Source organism: Fusarium redolens (genome assembly GCF_020744475.1).
Source record: "Fusarium redolens strain MPI-CAGE-AT-0023 chromosome Unknown BKA55scaffold_18, whole genome shotgun sequence".
In the NCBI taxonomy this organism is placed as follows: domain Eukaryota; kingdom Fungi; phylum Ascomycota; class Sordariomycetes; order Hypocreales; family Nectriaceae; genus Fusarium; species Fusarium redolens.
In genome coordinates, this window is record NW_025763681.1 from 678653 (window position 1) to 696721 (window position 18069).

General features: G+C 44.7%; 7 protein-coding genes across 7 annotated transcripts; 3 read left to right on the top strand and 4 right to left on the bottom strand.

Annotated features, from left to right (window-relative positions):
- Nucleotides 1–71: 71 nt before the first annotated feature.
- On the bottom strand, nucleotides 72–890 carry BKA55DRAFT_523384 (uncharacterized protein; the record flags this gene model as incomplete). Its single annotated transcript, XM_046188636.1, has 1 exon — nucleotides 72–890. One exon carries the CDS (start codon nucleotides 888–890, stop codon nucleotides 72–74), a length of 819 nt encoding a protein of 272 aa, XP_046044265.1.
- Nucleotides 891–3061: 2171 nt separating this feature from the next.
- Nucleotides 3062–4662, bottom strand: BKA55DRAFT_523130 (uncharacterized protein; the record flags this gene model as incomplete). Its single annotated transcript, XM_046188623.1, has 3 exons — nucleotides 3062–3304; nucleotides 3438–4168; nucleotides 4581–4662. Coding segments are annotated over 3 exons (1056 nt in total), but the record flags the coding sequence as incomplete, so codon positions are not given.
- Nucleotides 4663–6097: 1435 nt separating this feature from the next.
- On the top strand, nucleotides 6098–6772 carry BKA55DRAFT_544394 (uncharacterized protein; the record flags this gene model as incomplete). The annotated part of the gene is made up of 2 exons (XM_046190705.1): nucleotides 6098–6214; nucleotides 6269–6772. 2 exons carry the CDS (start codon nucleotides 6098–6100, stop codon nucleotides 6770–6772), a joined length of 621 nt encoding a protein of 206 aa, XP_046044267.1.
- A 617-nt stretch (nucleotides 6773–7389) lies between these two features.
- Nucleotides 7390–7925, bottom strand: BKA55DRAFT_598110 (uncharacterized protein; the record flags this gene model as incomplete). Its single annotated transcript, XM_046196172.1, has 3 exons — nucleotides 7390–7456; nucleotides 7510–7810; nucleotides 7862–7925. 3 exons carry the CDS (start codon nucleotides 7923–7925, stop codon nucleotides 7390–7392), a joined length of 432 nt encoding a protein of 143 aa, XP_046044268.1.
- A 1095-nt stretch (nucleotides 7926–9020) lies between these two features.
- On the bottom strand, nucleotides 9021–9974 carry BKA55DRAFT_522921 (concanavalin A-like lectin/glucanase domain-containing protein; the record flags this gene model as incomplete). Its single annotated transcript, XM_046188609.1, has 1 exon — nucleotides 9021–9974. One exon carries the CDS (start codon nucleotides 9972–9974, stop codon nucleotides 9021–9023), a length of 954 nt encoding a protein of 317 aa, XP_046044269.1.
- A 469-nt stretch (nucleotides 9975–10443) lies between these two features.
- On the top strand, nucleotides 10444–12282 carry BKA55DRAFT_523048 (uncharacterized protein; the record flags this gene model as incomplete). Its single annotated transcript, XM_046188618.1, has 5 exons — nucleotides 10444–10960; nucleotides 11035–11063; nucleotides 11110–11695; nucleotides 11913–11953; nucleotides 12238–12282. The coding sequence occupies 5 exons, from the start codon at nucleotides 10444–10446 to the stop codon at nucleotides 12280–12282; spliced, it is 1218 nt and encodes a 405-aa protein (XP_046044270.1).
- Nucleotides 12283–13271: 989 nt separating this feature from the next.
- Nucleotides 13272–14819, top strand: BKA55DRAFT_522859 (uncharacterized protein; the record flags this gene model as incomplete). The annotated part of the gene is made up of 5 exons (XM_046188604.1): nucleotides 13272–13640; nucleotides 13708–13774; nucleotides 13831–13991; nucleotides 14290–14670; nucleotides 14784–14819. The coding sequence occupies 5 exons, from the start codon at nucleotides 13272–13274 to the stop codon at nucleotides 14817–14819; spliced, it is 1014 nt and encodes a 337-aa protein (XP_046044271.1).
- Between the last annotated feature and the right edge of the window lie 3250 nt (nucleotides 14820–18069).

Genomic DNA, 18069 nt, shown 5'->3' on the forward strand with positions numbered 1-18069 from the left:
AATATTAAATATAAACCTCAACTGGCCCAGGTTCTTCAACAATGCTCAAAAGACTAATAGGAACCATGACGTCATATCCAAAATGGCCGTGATGTGACTGCTTGTGCTAGCCACTCAGCATCCTCAAATAGCGTTATAGACTCGCGGTCACTATATCGAGCTCTGGGCCTGGCAAAACACATGAAAACATATTTAACCGACTTTCCATCGAAAAGGCGCCTATATCCGCTTTGGAAGTCGGATGGTAACGCTTCGAAATCGTGAATCCACCCATCCTCCTCAACAGGCATCCGGTACAGCGCTGTTGGTACCAGCCGCGGCAAACTCACTCCTGGGACAGTATAAGCCACAAGTACCGTTGCAAAAGCGTTAGGTCGGGCTTGCTCTAGTAAAGTAGAGTCTATGCTAGCGACGTAAACAACATCGAAGCCATAGAACTGTGCAATCTTCTCGGCGAAGTACTCAGCATCCTTTCTCCTCTCAATGTTTTCCTCATCTGGAGGTTGTGGCGATAGGGTGACATGCGATGTATCCAGAGGTTGGATCGAGTCATTGTCGTGTATCTCGTGGGTGATGCCGCTTAGTCTTTTGCTTTGACGGCCAGCAATGAGTTGGCCATTCGTCAGCTCTGTGATCTGTTTCCCACGTCGCAGCTTTGAAATGGACAGCGGGGGAGGGATCATGCTATTGTGTTTAAGATCACCGTCTGAAAGTGATGCATGCCCGGGTTGAAGATAGTCGGGTCGAATATAGCATAACTCTTCCCTAGCCTCCATATGCCTATGGCTCAATGGGCTCACAACGGCTGCAACCCGAATCTCTGGACACAAATTCGGTCGGCGGTCATCGCGACTTTTTCCTAAAATCATTGTTCTTGCTTTTTGAATCATTATGTCCTAGCATGAATTTTGGGCGATTTGGGACACTGTAGATAGATGACAAGAAGGCACGTCCTGTCCGAGATATAGGATGGTGGAGCCATTACTACTCGGATTTCTACTACTCATCAAGCGTCCTACTGATAGTCTCCTTTCGTTATGTCCTTCTGACATGATCAAGCTAGTGAACATCAGGCCTACTATGAACCACAGTCATTGCCACGATGACGTCTAGTAGTGGATGGTAAATGTCACGGGTACTTGATTTGCGTGCTAAGCACCTTCCAAGAAAAGATTATTCCTAATAGAATTGTTATTTAGAGTTGATGCTAGTCAATGGCTGGCGCAAACTGCGCGCCTTACCTCGAGAAGGTTCTCCATACCTTCGTGGGGGTTGGTGAACGTCTTGTGAACTCATCCAGTCTGCACTCACGCTATACCGTTATCGATGAAGCTTTTTGTAGCACTCAACACCTACTTTAAGGGTGCCCGAAGGGGAGAGGAAGGGGGCGCTATTCTCGGGTCGGCAATAGAGATTCCATGTTTTTGATCAAATGAACGACATCACCCAGAAAAGCGGGACTGAATTTCACTATCGTTCATCCTGTAGCTTATGGCGCATACTTTGTATGATTGGTTGATCGACGCCGCTTGGTCTACTTATTGTCATGTTGCCTGTACAAACTACTCATGGTTGCTCATCTAATTTAGCTCTAGCGTGTATTTTTCACGCATACGGGCTGATTTCCCGACAGTCAAGAAAGGCTTTGTATTTTTGTGTTATTTTGTCTTGGACACAAATGTAGGTTGCAAGTTGAAAAACGTTAAGCTAAGGCATGTTCATGATGTCTTCTGCGTGGTTTCGAATCCAAGTCCACGATGGGAGCCCGATCCTCCGTTGTATCCACCCAGGAGGAGCGGCCGCAAGCTACAGAATCCCCCGCAAGTTCTGCTATGTTGCCCTTTGTATAGTCAGCCAACATGCCCGTTGGCAATTCTCTCATTCCGTAGGGCTCGCTTCCGTAATGCCTAGCACTGTCGTGATCCACAACGACTGGCTTACTTAATTCGTCGTGAAGTGAAAGCTTAATTCTGGCACACCTAGTCCTGGACCTGGAACAAATCAGTCTGTCTAGGAAATCGCTATTGTGTAGGCGACGCTTGCTGGATCGAGGTCTTTGGCACAGTAAACAAAGAGATCTTGGCTCGGGCATATCTATATGGGATCTTCTTTCGTTGAGGGCGGTAGCCAAAGACTTTCGATATGTTCTTGAAGGCTCCAAAGAGGTCGGCGAATTACGAGCGGATAAGGAGCTTATGTATCGTGACATATAGCATCTCAGAACTTGCGTTAGCTATCAAAGGTACCTTTAATATCCTTTTGATTGACAGAGCAATTAGTTTGGTTCACTAAATAACATCGACTTGTAGAGCATAGTTGGTTACTTCCCTTGCTTTTCCACACCTCAGCCATCACTCTATTTTTAATGCCTTCAATAGAGTAGAGTAAAATGACATATTTCTGTCAATAGGGTTGGGTGACTCTCTACTTAGTTGATTTCGAGCACTTGGGGCGTATTGATGCTTTTGTCGAGACTCGCATTTCACAAAACGGGCTCCTTATCGAACTGGTACAAAGATAATAGAGTTCGCGCTCTTTCCTCCTAGAAAGGGTCATAGCCGTTTCATCTTTCGTGGCGTCCTGCTAGTCATAGCTTCAGCTGTATTGCGTTGCCGAGCACCCTGGCCCGTTGCAATCAGACCTCCAATACTTGGTCCAATTCAGAGAAGCATAGTTACAAACAATTATGGAGTGTTGTATGATATGCTACTGTACAGCTTCTACAATCATGTACCTTTGCCCGCTAAGCTACGCTCTCCAGGAAGAGTTTAGATAAAGCAAAGATTTCACTGAGCTTGTTATGATCCTATATAGAACAATAATGCCTCCGTAGTCAATAGTATCGCCTAGTCCTACTTGTGAGCATCGAGACATAGGCAAGGGACTGGGGTGCCCCACTTCGTTTCTGGAAGTCAATGGATGCAAGGTAAACAAGCATGTGTGATGATCCCTTTTCCAGTATCGTCACGCCCTCACGTTCTCCACCTTCACGTCTCTGAGTCACAGGTCCTTGCAACACTTGATTGGAAGGCTACATGTCTCCGACCGTGTAAAGATGCGATCAAAGTGCCCAACAACCAATCTTGTTCGTTTGATTAAAGCCGACTTCCGCCTTGTGAATATCCCTGGCTTTTTCCAACTCCTGTCCGTACCTTGTAGACAAGGCAGCCAGCTTGAACTTGTCCCCCCATCCCCTCATTATTACGGCACGCCTGCCAGCAGTCTTCGTAGAGGATATTCTCGCATTTCGGCCCATCTTCCCCAAGCGGTTTCCGCTTGGCTTGTGGCTCGCCCACACAATTCCCTGCCCAGCAAATAGAGTACTCATAGAGGACATCATCCGAGCTACGTTTTACATCTATCACACACTCATCACCGGCCTGCATGAACCCTTGAACTGCTGGCAAAAAACACCAGTCAAATGAAGAGGTTCTTACAAATTGAGGATCAGCATCGCTGCGGCCTGGCAAGTCAGTCGGGTTTCCGCATATCAAGCCTGTCGGAGACGTCTGACCAGATAAAGCTCTCGTAACTGTTTCTTTCTGCTCACTGGTGACTGTTGAAGTAATAATCACTCTGGATTCAGTGGACTTGGTTGTCGACAAAGCCTCTGGCTTTTCTGTTCGTGTGAAAAGTTCTTCCATTATTGAATTCACCCTCATCCTATCAGTTGTAAGGGTGTCCACCCCGGCCGTTCCCAAACTACTAGATCCTCGGACCTCTACTCTAGCAGTCGATGTGGTTGCGTACGAGCTTTTACCGCTATTAGCAGGCACCATGCTCTCTATCACCTCTCCGTTGGATGTCTCGGTCGATGAAGCCTCGACAGTTGGTACCAATGTTCCAACCGATATAACATGGCGTATTTCACTGATCCATAGCTCATCTGCATAGTTGGATATAGAGTCTGAGAATATTGTGCTCGATGTAGAGAATGAAGCAATGGTTGCTTCTGCTTCTTGAACCTGATTTACCATAGTTGCTGAATCTATGCTCGCCGGAGTGCGTGGCGTCATGTAATGGCCTATGCCAGTGGAGAGCCCGCGATCCAGACTGTGACTGGCGCTTGTTTCACATGGCTTCACTCCTGATGAGGAGCTTGGTGATGAAGAAGCTAGACAGGGCGATGATACCGCAATGGAAGCCGGAATTATCCAAGATATTTTGACTATAGGGGAGTAGACATACATACTGTGCTTCACTTCGACACCTCGTATGTTGCCACGGGAGTGTTAAATAGGTCTATGAGCCATGTTATGGTAAGGAAGTTGCCCAGCTGGGCGGCTAAAAACGGTTGATCCAGGATTATTCACTAAGCTGATGGCTTGAGTATCGAGCGCCGCTCCTGACCATGATTTGATTTGAGTTTGCAAAATAGGCCACTGACTCCATATTAGCACCTTCTCTTTTAGCTGAAATTTACTTTAGTACTTCAATATAATAGCGATATGATAGTAGATGATTCTTAAATACTCTGGTCTCTTTCTTGCCCCTTTTATTGAACCAAGTCATCAGAAAAATAGCTTCGCGGTCCAGAATTGCCGTCTCATTACGTGGCTTCCACTTGGAGCGTGACAAACCTCCGCTAATGTCACGGCCTTTCCTTTGTACCAATCGTGACGCCACTGAGATTTGAGCCGCAAGAGCTCTTGTCCATGGGGTCTAGAAGGTAATTAGTGTGGCGAAGGCTTGTGTCACTCAGAAGGATAAAGACAAGAGGATGCGCGCAGAAACAGAAGACCGGATTGTATAAGCAAGGCGAAGGTGCTCGTATACATACGAATTTGGTATTGATAAACCTACTCCGTATAATGTCTTACAACTTAACTTTCACACTCGTTGCCTTCAGCTACCCTCTTGCCCGATTATACCTTCTTCCTCTCATCAGGACATCGCAGCATGCTATAAAAGCCCAAAACTGCTAAAACCTGGAAACGTACAGAATGTCAGCAATGTCACGGAAGACGAAATATCGAGAACGTGAAAAAAGCACTTTGTCTACAAGTGGTGTCATAGGTATCGACAAAAGATAATTCACCAACCGATGACGCTAACAATGTTTCTGATTGGTTCAACCTGGGCAGTAGGCATTCTCTGAGTCTAGGGTAAGCGCCAAAGGTCGAATTATTAACCTTGTAGGTCTAATCCAGAGGGATATTTGAGCTCTTCTGATGACGAGAACAAAATGCGTTACTCTATGTGTATTTATTTTCGAGTATTTGGGTTAGTCCTATCCCGGAAAGATAAAGATGCGGACAGAGGTGAAAGCATGACGCCAAAAGTGAATAGAAAATGAACTCAACGTTGGCTCAAAATTTCAACTTCGACGAGGTATTGTTGGTCTTACACTATTAAACACCTCCATAATTTCTATCCAATATCCAAGGGTCCCGTAAAGCGTGAAATGTTGGATGGAAGGAGGCAGGATTAGGAGACTGTTAGGAGATAAAAGAGGCTGGTGGGTGCGCGCTGAGTCATAGGTACTTGCTGTGCTGAGAATATTTCTGTACCCGGCTGATAATGCTGACATACTGATTGTACGGCTGTCTACATGGGGCATTAAACTAGAAATCTGAAGATGTACTTTGTCCGCCAATTTGTACGCCAAAGTCACTGTCACACGCCTGATAAGAATTGCTCTATTTCGCAATAGAAAGTGAATGAGAGCATGGTGTGTCGACCTACATGGTAACTGCAATCCAAAAATCAATCATCAACAAGTTGTTACTAAATATAGCCAATTGCTTGACGGACAGCACAACCACGCGATTTGTGTCACGTAACGGATAACACAAAATGCGGGGCCAACGTAGCGGGGATGCCCTGCTCTGATTCGTCGTTTCGCTCCTTTCACAACCCCGCCCTCCACAAAAAGAAAACCTTGTTCTCTTATTTCACACGCTCTTTCTTTATGATCTTGAAGCGCGTTGCATGCAGTTTACAGTCCTTCGGCAGATGTCGACTTGTTGACTCACTCCTTGGCGGGTGCTGACAAGGCTTAGGCTCTACAATTTTAATAAACAACGGGCTCCTCGAGATGACACTATAGAGCATTTGATACTCTTATTTGGGAATTTTAAGAGGACATAGCTACATTATGAAACCCAGCGGTTCGTCTGCCCGCAGTCAAGTCCCTGCATCCGCATACACGACAATCAACTACCAGGCTGTGCACTTGCTATTCGAGTGGATGACGTTAGGCAGAGTCCTTACGGTTCGATGGATAATTATGTGCACGTAAAGATAAATATCGACTAACGCATCACAGGAATCAACTACAGATGTCCAGAGACAGTTTTGTCTGTGCCTCCAGCTCCTAGGCTTGACTTTACTTGAGCGATACGATGACTCTATAGCGAAAGCTCTTCTAGGTCTGAGCGATACAGAAATTGTAGCCACTTTGTCCGAAGTCGACGAGATGGAGTACCAGAAGCTCGCGTCATTGGATCAAGACGACATCGATCTAGCCTTACATTGCATTGCGTTGATACGAATTTTACTTGAGGCAGTGGGAGGGGAAGAAGCCCATCGGCAGCGCGAACTCTGTGACTCAAGCTACTCGGCTAAGCAAAACCAGATTATATATGGTGCAGTTATAGGCGCCAACGGACCACGTTCGATCCAAAAGGTAGATACGAAGGCCCTCCACGATGCACTTTTGGAATCTAGACTCTGTGCTGGGCGGCCGTTGGCAATGAGTACCATTGAAGATCTGCTGGAAGTCTGTTGTGCAGCGCTAGAGCCAGGCTGGACAATGATAGAGCTTATGTAGATAAGGAATAGTGCACCGAGGTTGGCATATCAAGACAAACTTGCGTGACCTTGGTTCACTCGTTGTACTCTATCCTAAATTGACCTCGTCTTTAAAAACGGTGTCAAGTGTAGGATCCACTGCAGAGGAAGTGATATAGTCAAGAATAGGTAGCAGCGACATGATTGCTGGGGGACGGTAGTGGAGGTGGGTCTTGGTGAGGATTACTTGATTCTTGGCCTGTCATGCAATTGCCTGGGGCTTCCTAGGTACGCCTTCTAGCTGCCTGATGACTCGCAGCAAAAGTCAAGTCAATTCGAGCTACTGAACCTTAGGGGCGCGGCGGAGGTAGAGGTAGGGCAATCTTCGTCACCACATGATGGAAGCAAACTAAACAAACTAAAGATGTGACAGCAAGAAACAATGAAATAATAAACAACATAGAGAGGTCTCCAGGTATTCTTGTTAACCCCGTGACAGTGAATTTTCCTAGTACCGTATCGATGATATACAGGACTAGAATATTCACTATGAGCGGAGCGACGATGCAAAACCCAATGACACTGACAATCATTACCATGTGGCGAAACAAAGTTTTCTTCATTTCCTTCTTCTTCTCTAGACTTGCGCTGCTGTTCCTATTCCTCGGCCACAAACTCGCGACTAGCCAACCGACGAAGACCGATATGGCTAAAAGGTAGACGCCTAAAGATATAGCAGTGCCTACTCTGATGTTGTATTTTATGAGAGCAAGATACACTGGACGATCGTCGAGCTTGAGAAACTGTGCTAATGGACCGGGAAACCATTCGTCTGGGCCTTTCCAGATAGGCGTGCATTTGGTCTTGGAGGCATGCCAGCATACTTGGTCCATACCAAGAGTCACTTGGGTTGGTATGCTCTCCAGAGCCTTTGAGATAGCAGTAGCTTTCGAAGATATGTCTTCCACTATTCGGCTTGCTCCTTCTTCAATCTTGGACGCAGCTTCCGGTACTCGGTTCGTAACATCACCCAAGTCGAAGCGAGACACTATAGTGGGTGCCTTGATTTGAAGCGTTTCTATGCCGCGAGTTTTTATTCTTTCATTGAGTAAAGTATGCAACAGTAGACCGACGCTGCAGCCCGATGCTACAGCAGCTATTAGAATTAGAGAATTGCGCCAGGGCGACTTCATATTGTTCGAGTTATATTCGAGCACGTGTCAATAACTCTAGGCTCTGGAACAAGCATACCATGAAGAAATCTACGGGCTTTTATGATAAACTGAGCGCAGCATAATGAGGATACGGATTAATTTCAAGAACGGAGATCCTGTACCGTCCCAAGTCTGGCACAAGTTCTCGTTCTGTCGAGCTGGAGCAACAAAGCTTCATGGCCCTCGCTATCTTTATCGACTAGGAAGTTTCGCATGTGACTACACAAGCACAGATAGATCACTATATTGCTGCGCCCCGACTGGTGCATTCATTTTACCATTTATCGGCACGCCTCACGTGTGATTCGAGCAGGGTAAGCAAGGCAATCTCGACGTCTAGTACAGACATTCAGTCCCTATTTTAATTGGCAGTCGGGATGCATCCGGGAGACGGCTCGCTGTCAGACGTCGTCTGATAGCCATTGGATCGGGTTAAAAAGACACATAGTCAGCATATGGCATCGGAGCCTGTCTTGCTGTTATTCAGCCAACCATTCATGACAAGTGCGATGCCTCCAAACCTTGGCTGAAGCCGAATAATGTGTGGCCTCGCAAGTCCATAATTGTACCAACCACATATCATAGTATCCATCTACTGTACTTCATTGCACCTGAAAAAGGACTTGGTCATAGGTGAGACTGGTTGAAAAGCGGGGAATTTACATTTCAGTTTCTAATTACGTAGCTGACAGAAACTTATCTAAATGTCAACACTTGACTCGCGAAAGTCTCTCATAAGTCGCGCTAATTCATGATGCATCTGCCTGGCGCAAGGGATGCAAACCTCAGACCATTTCACAGTCTTGGCGTGTTACACTTTACATCATAGTTACACTTCCTTGGATCTGTTGCTAACTTGGCTGTCAAATATACCCTAGCCTCTGGCCGAATCCTCAACTGGGCTTTGATTAAGTTAACAGGTACTACGTCAGCGCCTAGAGAAATCTTGGACGATACATAAAAACCCCAAATATAGCCAATTTTGGCGACATTTACAGCGATGGCGAGAAGGAGAAAACAAAGGGGAAAGAAACTAAAGAAAGGAGGGAAGGAGGGAAGAAAACTAGACACAGCTTATTGGCCACCTTGTTGGTACACTTCGATGCTCTTGATGAGCCAGTAGGCTTCCCGTAGGTGGGATGGATTGGAAGCGATGTAGTTTTTGCACTCGCCTAGAGCCGCTGTCTGAGGATTTGAATACCACACCTCAGGAGAGCCAGCCCAATCGCCACAAAAAGTAATGTCAAAGACGATACGGTGGTCTTTGAAGTGATCATCAAGGTGGCAGCCGTTACTACCATTGAACCTAGCCGTAGCCGGACCCCAAGTCAAAGGATCAGGAACTCCGGATCGGATATCGCCGGGAATACGATCACGCTGGAAAAACCAAACAGCGATATACTCAGATGTCCACTCAGTCGCATAAACACCGCCGTTAATACTATTGAAGCCGTCGCCATAGCTCTGACTCTCTGCCGTAATCTGACCACAGCCTCCCGGTGCACTACAGTCCTGAACCAGTAAATTATCGCTCTCGTCGCCACCCTCGTTGGTGAAGACACAGCCGGGCCCAGTATGCAGATAGATACTATTATGGATTTGGGTGTTTACGCCCTCCACTATATCGATCTCGCCCGATGTAGGCCAGTCAGGTCCAAACATCCAGAACGCGGGCCATACCCCGGGAATACTTCCCGGCATATGGGCAATATCGGCAATGAACAGGCCGTGAGTGAAAGATTGTTGAGAGTGCACGCGGACAGATTTGCGACCGTTCTGAGGATTTTGAGTTTTGTAATCGACGCCCATGTATATAGCATTGTCGACATACGCCACAAGGCCTTGAGACTTTGCAGTGGTTGCGTCAACGTACTCGACGAATCCGTGAGTGGGATCCTCTTCGTTAAAGAAGTCAAAAGTGCTGAAGAAGTTGGATGAATCGTATCTATCACTCAGGGTGTACTGGGCACGGACAGCGGGAGCCTGGACAATGGCCGCGAAACCAGTGGCAAAAGCAAAAACACGCATTATCTCTGTGATTCTCTGGACGGTGAACATTGAAAAGATGGGATGAATCGGGTATTTCTGGCTTCTAAAGGGTCAAAGGTACCAACTTCGAATTTACAGACAAGCTACAGCCAGTGTTGCGAGTATCGATGCAGATGCGGAATGGGACGAACTTATTGGTTCACTGGGCCATGGCCACCAGGTTCCAGAGCGCCTAATTACGATCGCTTGGAAACTCATCTCTACTTCTACACAGAGCGTACAAGTTCACCGATACCAATACTGAAACCCAAAGCTTACAGCACATCACTAAAAATAGAGCTTTTAGTTGAGGGAAGGACAAAATGCAACAGCCTCCAAACGTGCACGTTACCCTATTTTTAGCATTACTCAACTTGTAACATACCAAAAGAACCCTGCACTAAAGCGTCTGGAGTTTATTGACATTCTTATAACCATAACCCGTGGCCGAAGTAGAACAGTTCTCTGCATGGAATTCTTATTATCTTGTTTCTATCTGGTGAGTTTTTGCGTTTGGATTCTCTGCTCCCGGGTGCCGAAGTTGCGTCTGGCACTCGTCGACAAGATCAATATACGAAGAGCGAAGGAGAAAAAGGCGGATAGCTTATGTCAGATGATCGAGTACAACGTCAAGAAGTCATATACGGCTTTGCTGGAAGCTGACGACTCTGACCAAAGTGGTTTCGCTCCCCCGCGCATCACGAGAGCGCTCATATCAATTCTGATCGCGATTCAAAATCTCATTGCGCTTGGGCATGCCTCCAGAGCTGACGAACCAATCCGTGGAGTCGTTCTCTGCTCAGGAAAATTAGCACTCACAAACCTGTTTCCTTTATTTTTGTTCGGATCCCACGAAATTATTCTGGTCAAAGTGTTGCGTCACAGCAGACAGCAAGTGCTCTGGGCACACAGCTTGTTTGCATGGATCGTCTTGCTTGAAACTGTAATCCACGTCGGTCTTTCACTTTTCCTCACGTCAGGTCTCAGTAAGTAGTCCTATGCTTCGCAGAACGGGTTACTGCTAAACCAAATCGCCTAGCGTCTTGGAATACACTGATAGGTTGGATCATGGCGTTTATGGCAAGTCGTGTGGGCCCGATGAAATGAATCTAAGGCATTAACTGTTTCCTTGCAGACCAGTGTGGCATTGTGTGTCAGCCTGTACCTTGCCATTCGCATGCAAACAAGGGTCCGGAGAACATTCCACGGCATTGTTGGGATCATAAGCATCCTAGGTGGCATGTTCCATCTCTTACAGTCTACTGCGTCTTTATTGCTTGGACTGGGCATTATAGGCCTTGGGGCGACTGGAATCCATGGTCTCTGGCGTCCGGGTAGTATTGAAAATGCCACCCCCAAAGGTAATGCGAGGCGATACGTAGAGTTGAAAGTTCGGGTACCTGATAGTAAGCATGACTTTTACATCAAGAGTCGCGGGACGTTCTACAGAGTTGCGTGGGTAACGGGACAAGATAGCTCGCAGTATGAAGCTACAGTACTCTTGCCGCCTTCTGCCATTGAAGACAGACCTGTGAGTAGGACCACCAGAGAAGAAGTAAGAGTCACATGCGATGGGCTTCTCCGTGCACCATTATCTCCCTACACGTATCTGGCAAAAGACCTTGACATCATTGCAACAGAGAGTGGCATATTCGAGGGTTACTCTTGCTTCAAATGGCGGCAACGACTTCTGGAGCCCAAGAATAGCCCATATTTCAAAAGTCGGTTAATTTGGTTTACCACGAGATCATACATTCTATCTCCTTTTTTTGGCCATCTTAGAAATGAGCTAAGCTCTTGGAAAGCAGGATATGTTGTTGTTATTGTCATTCTCGTCGGCGACCAGAATCCAGTCCATGACCTTGATTTGCCACCCTTATTGACAGGAAAACTGACCATAGATCACGATACAAAGACATGCATGAGATCCGCGATTAGCCAATACCTTGAGAAGAATCCGTCGCGAGGAAAACAGTATTGTAAGTTTGTTGCTGGCATTTCCATTTCTGCTAAGACCTTTCAGCACACTTGGTGTAGTCCTTTTCTAACTTCTATTAGTTGTTGGAGAAAATTTAAGGTCACTGCTTTGGGACTAAACTCGTAACTTAGAATATGGCAAGAAGCTAGGTATATAGCAAGCACCTTAGACTTAATAATCCTATCTACTACTACCGGTAGTGAAAGCTTATTACTTTTTCTTTACTTTATTTTACTATTCTTTCTTCTTCTTTCTTAAGAAAAATAACTACATAAAAATGAAAAGGAAAAAGCCAAGAATTCTGCAACTATACTTCTAGAAAGACTTTAGTTTAAATGAAGCATACATGGTTTAGTGGCAAGAGGTAATGCTGTATGCTTGACTAATAAGAACTGTAAAGGAGAAGTCCTAAATAGTTCTCAAATTTTGTACTTCCTACTTTCAACTAGAATATGGTAAATAAAAGCTCTAAGGATTCATATTCCGTACTGGGGTTCTTTTGTAAGCCGCATGCGAGACCTAGCCAAAGAGGTCCAATCGGCCGCCTTTTGATCATTAATCTAAATCATTAAGTGACAGGTTATAGCTTGCCAGGATATTATCAGTCACCAGGTTATTATTATTGCTCTTGAATCGAGCGAGGGACTGTTATTGATAAAGATAGAAAGGCGGTCGCCTTGATACACACATGGCGTCAGTTTACATGAAAATCTTACAGTACTGTCCCCGGTGCATATAAATAAATGGCAGCCCTTTGATTGGGCATAATTGCCTAAGTTAATAAGTATTACTATTGGCTTATTTGGGATAAATGTTTTAACAGCATTATACACATAGCTGCGTCACAGGCTTGAGCCTTTGGCAAGGGATATTCTTGGATAGTCTTTGGCAGTAAAAGCCTCAGCTACAAAAGAATAGAACCCAGAGATGAAGAGTAGAGGCAGACAAGAGACATTACAACCAATTTACCAAGTTTCTGCAAGAAAAAACGAGGGCTAACTGATGGTCAGGACTCAAGCCGTGCATATTAATGCACCATCAATAACCCCTCCCGGTATAACAAAACCTAGGCCCAAATAACTCGTGAAACGTGGGAACATTAAGATGCATACTTAGCTAGAGCTCATTCCCATGTCGTAAAGGTTGAGAGAGTTCTCAATATAGGCTCTAGCAAATGTTACATCCTAACTATAGATATAACCTATGTTAAGAAATAAGTAAGAAATGTAAGGCAGTCTAACTTCACCTTTATATAATGAGTTAAATAGTTGCCTGCATCGAATTTCCCTTAGTTACCTGACGGTATCATAACACTCACCATGCCGGTTGATTTTTATCGCCGTAGACTTCTACCTTGCTCAGGCCGAGAGTTCTTCATGGGAAAAGGTTTCCCTTTAGAGCATAATTACAAAGGAGACTGGGTTAAAGTGGAGGAATTAATCACGACGCTTGGTGGCACTTTAAGTGCTAAGAGGACGAACAACGTAACTGACATACTTTTGGTAGGACGTGATGGAACCCCTCAAACAAGACTTAGAGAAATTATTGATGGGGACCGGGAATGGGCCAAAGACCGTAAACTTAAGATTCGTAGCTCTGAATGGCTTTCAGAAGTTTATTGCCAGTATCGTTTCTTTTTTAAAGATAAACCACCGCTGGAGCCCGATGCTAGAAGCATAGTCTTGAAGGTAACTATAAACCCCTGATTAATCAAAATGAGAAAACATATCAGAGATTATTAACTACTTGGAACAGGAGCCCTTTTACACTGATGAAGACGGATATCTGATTGTAACCCCGGGGGACAAACTCATACCGAGGTGTAAGTAATGCCACAACTAGTATTCTGTACCAGGCCAATTTCTAATTGAATAATAGTTCAAATCATTGACAGCATTATAGAGAAACGGCATAGCTCCACTGTTGTCTATGTCAAAGACGAGAAAATTCAAGATATTGTGCCTATGGTGATAAGTCGTCAAGGACAACCGTATACTGATGAAATATTGGATTACCTTCGTGTTCTCCAAACTATCAAGGTAAATGACCGCAAGAACCTTAGTCGATGCCAATGGCTACGGGATTGCTTCTGTTATAATGGCCACATTTGCGTTATAGAAGAAAATCGGTTTGATAGTTTGTCAACGTTACTGCATGGCAGACCCCTCTTTAATCATGGTGAAATCCGGAGTTTCATCCGACAGCTTTTTAAAAGTGTTGCCTGTGGGTATAGAAACTTACCCTCTGTTGCTAACATACTAACAAGGCTCAGTCCTACATAAGATTGGCATAGTACATACTACTCTTAGTCCGAGAAATGTCTTGCTTTGTCCTCAGTCTCTTAACACTAAGATCAAGGTCGCTTCGTCTGCAACCGGCACAAATCATCAGGGGACGAAACCTAGTTCCCTGCTGAGTGCCCAGATTCAGATAGTCGGCTTTCATTGTGCTGTTTTCAAAAATGTCGGTTATTACGAAGCGCTTACTCCATACTGTTATACTGCCCCGGAAGTCTTCCAGGGTAAACAATGGTCATACGCTTGTGATATTTGGAGCATAGGATGCATAATCTTTCGTCTCTTGACTGGCACTAATTTCCTTTGGGAAACGGAGGAATGTGAAGTTCTGGACTTAATCTATCAACGAGCTCCGGGCTCATTGGGTGAGAAATACTCACCAACCACGACAAATAGTTCTCAAAGCATTGAACACTACAAGGTAAGCAATGGTGGCTCTTGCACAGATTTCGTTTAAACTAACAAAATAGTATACCCTTAAGCGTATTGATTGCCCTGCTGAGTGTAGCGACTTACTGGGACAAATTTTTACAGCTAGTAAAAAACGTATTACTGCAGAGGAAGCCTTAAGGCATCCTTGGCTGCGTTAAAGTGGGCATTCTCGGCAACACCAAGAGTTCCGCAGCATATTAAGTTTATAAGAGATAGCAAGAAATGAATAAGACTGCTTATTGTAAGAGAATGCAAGATCTATGTTAGGGATATAATGGAAATAAGTTTGATAGAGAAAAAACAGCTATCGTACTGCTTAATATAAGACGTATTTAGAAGCTAGATAGAATTTACTGGGACCTTAAAGACATAACTTGATACTTTGTATCAAATATTGTCATAGTATTAAACTCTAAAATTGGGAAAGAAAATATGTATAAAAGGTACCTGAGTTTGCTGTTGATATGGACAGACCACATGTTGCCTCGTAATGTAAACAGCCCAATGATGTACTTGAAGGTCCAGAGGTGCTTTACGCAAATAAAGATTATGTTGAATAACTTGTACCTAGATTTTAAATTAAGTGACACCGGAGAGGATATATCTTTAGAGTTTGAAGTTATTTTATTGTGCGAGAAAGGAAGAAAGCTGGGGAAAATATGGACGTTGTCATCATTGCAGTCCTCGTAGTTTTTCACCTCGCTCTGTGTTAGGTAGGCCAAACAGTGGGCCGCCAGTACAGTATGGCCGTAAATTATGGGCTGCTTAATGTGGAATTTGATTGATTTGTGTGTCAATTGTTCGCGTACTGATGCATCTTCTCCAGGATCAAACCTCGCATGGTTCGCATGATGGATGTAGGAAAATCTTACCACGCCATTGCCCAAGACGCGCTGGTCGAAATCATCCAACACTAGAAAATATTTAAACGCCTGGGTCAACAATATTCGGGCGCCAAAAGGAATTTTTGGACTCCATCAAATTATTTGCACCAATACAAGCACTGCCTTTCCCGTATCGATTGGTAATGGCTCTGCTGAATACAGTCAGCGCTGGAAATTCTAGAGATGGCTGAGTTTGTTTCGTAATATTGTCTTGTACAACATCCGTCTACTCCTTTGACTTGGTTAGCGCTTTATCGCCATCCCAGATAACGACTACGAGTATGAAACAAGAAGCCTCTTCAGTCATCGATAGGTGGGAAGAGTTATGTCTTACTCTATCTTATTTATGAATATAATCCAGACCGCAACGGGAAACAGATAGAGACAGACATTCATTTAAATTATGTAATGGACATGTACTTAATTCATTCCTTGCTTATCTCCATAGTATGTATCTCCAGGTAGTGTTGATGCAAGAACTCTTCAAAATACATCTAGTCTTTATCATGTTAAGGGCTGGCATCACCTTTTTGCAATACATTATCGCTACGTAATAGATACAACATGATTTCACGGTTGCGTGCTTCACATGACATCTTTTCAGTCTTCGATCTACACCGCTAGTCGGTTGCGTATGATAGATTCTTTCAGATTCCAATCGTACTCCATGTGACAATAATCAACTAACAGGAAGAGAAAGGCCTTATTGGCGGGGTCGAAGTGTTTTGGAGTGAAGCCCAAGAGATGTTGGTTTTGGATATTTGTTTAAAGACATACACAATGAATGGGGTTAGGACTTATTGCCAAAGTCTCAATGCATGGACTCTACATCAGTGGCCGCTTTCTTTTTTCTTTCTTCCCCAGCTCTACTCTTCCATATTTCATCCGACGTCAGGTATTGTGATCGCTGCCCATCCACCGGCAGCCAATTATTGTACAGAAGTGAGCCGATGCAAGTAACCAGTAGACAGCACGGCAGTAGAAGTCAAGCCATATCAAAGTAGGTTTCTGGCTGAATCTAGCTTTGGCTATCACGACGCCTAGTGTAACAGTACACCCATAACTTCTCAGCTTTGCAGCAAGTATCCTTTTGGGTGGTAACAGTTGAATTGATTCTGGATCTCCGTGATGATTTCCATCATCTACTCCGCCGTCAAAGTGAGCTTATAGCTGTAATTCACAGGCGAGGCTTCGGTGACACATTAGACACCCTTGGCTGCCAAAACATCTCCAGCGCCTTCAGAAGCTTTTCACTACGGAGAATCGAATTATTATGGAGTGCGGTCGCTTTTAAATCGTGTTCATCATTTGAACTGCGATGTCTGCGGATGTAACTTGGCAATTGAAATTCGCACAAGTTTCGCGAAGCTGGAAAAGTCCTCATTGGTCTCTTGGATGTGGCCATTTGCAATGGTGGGATGTTCTGGGGCACGACAATTGGATGTTTGCCATCAGACGTCCCTTTTATGTTTACGCGGGCAAACAGTACAAGCTGAATTTCCATGCGAAAAATAGGGACACAATCTACCTTTCCCTTTGAACTAAACATAGCTGATAGCTAATTTTATTGGGTGAAGAAAAAATTGCGACAGGGATGCGCCGTGAAATCAAATGCAAGACCGCGCGCCTTATAGTGGATGCTGTACGCTGGCTGCTTCTAGTCAATAATGACTGATACAAGGTCAAACAACCAATTTTTATCATCCTTCTACAGATAGTTGAATCTCTGCTATCTTGACCATGTTCGTCAGCTAGGTGTATTCCCCGGCTTCACAAATATGGAGTAGTACTTGGTACGTATCGTTGCACCTGGGGAATTGGAAACCGGGTTGCATAATTTGGTCTCCATCGGCACGGTGTGAGGGGCTGTATCCGTGCGACTATTTCTTTTCACTTTTTCTTTTACATGCCAATCCAGTGTACCCAACATAGAAAGTTTCCGAAAGCTACCCTCGTTGAAAACGGTGGTCGTAGAATAGAAGTGCTATTGGACATATACAATATTGTATGAAACACCACCTCTGGGCATAGAGTAAAAAGAATCTCAATCCTCTGGTATAGAGTCGTCGAGCATCAAATACGATTGTACCGTAAAAAGCAGAACAAGCCGTCAATTTGTGTTACGCTGCTCTGACCGGGCCAGTATCATCGCTTACTTGTCAGTGGCGGATTGAGTATAGCCACCATGCTCATTCGCGGATCTCTTTTCAGCGATTCCTTTATCTTCCAGGCACCCGGGCAAGGTCTTGGTGACATACTGTAACCATGAGGTGTTGATTTGGACTGGTTTCCAGATGCATTGCATTGTTCGGTGATGTCATCGTTGTCACCGTCAAGCATTCTTAGGCTGGGATATCAGTCGCCAGGACGAGAGTACGGCCAATTCTAGATGTGCTTATTACTGCAAGTTCTAATTTTCTGGCTAATTCTAGTAATGGCCATTGTCTTGACCCCTAACACTGTGTCAACAGCCACAAACGAATTGACTGGGATGTGATGGATGC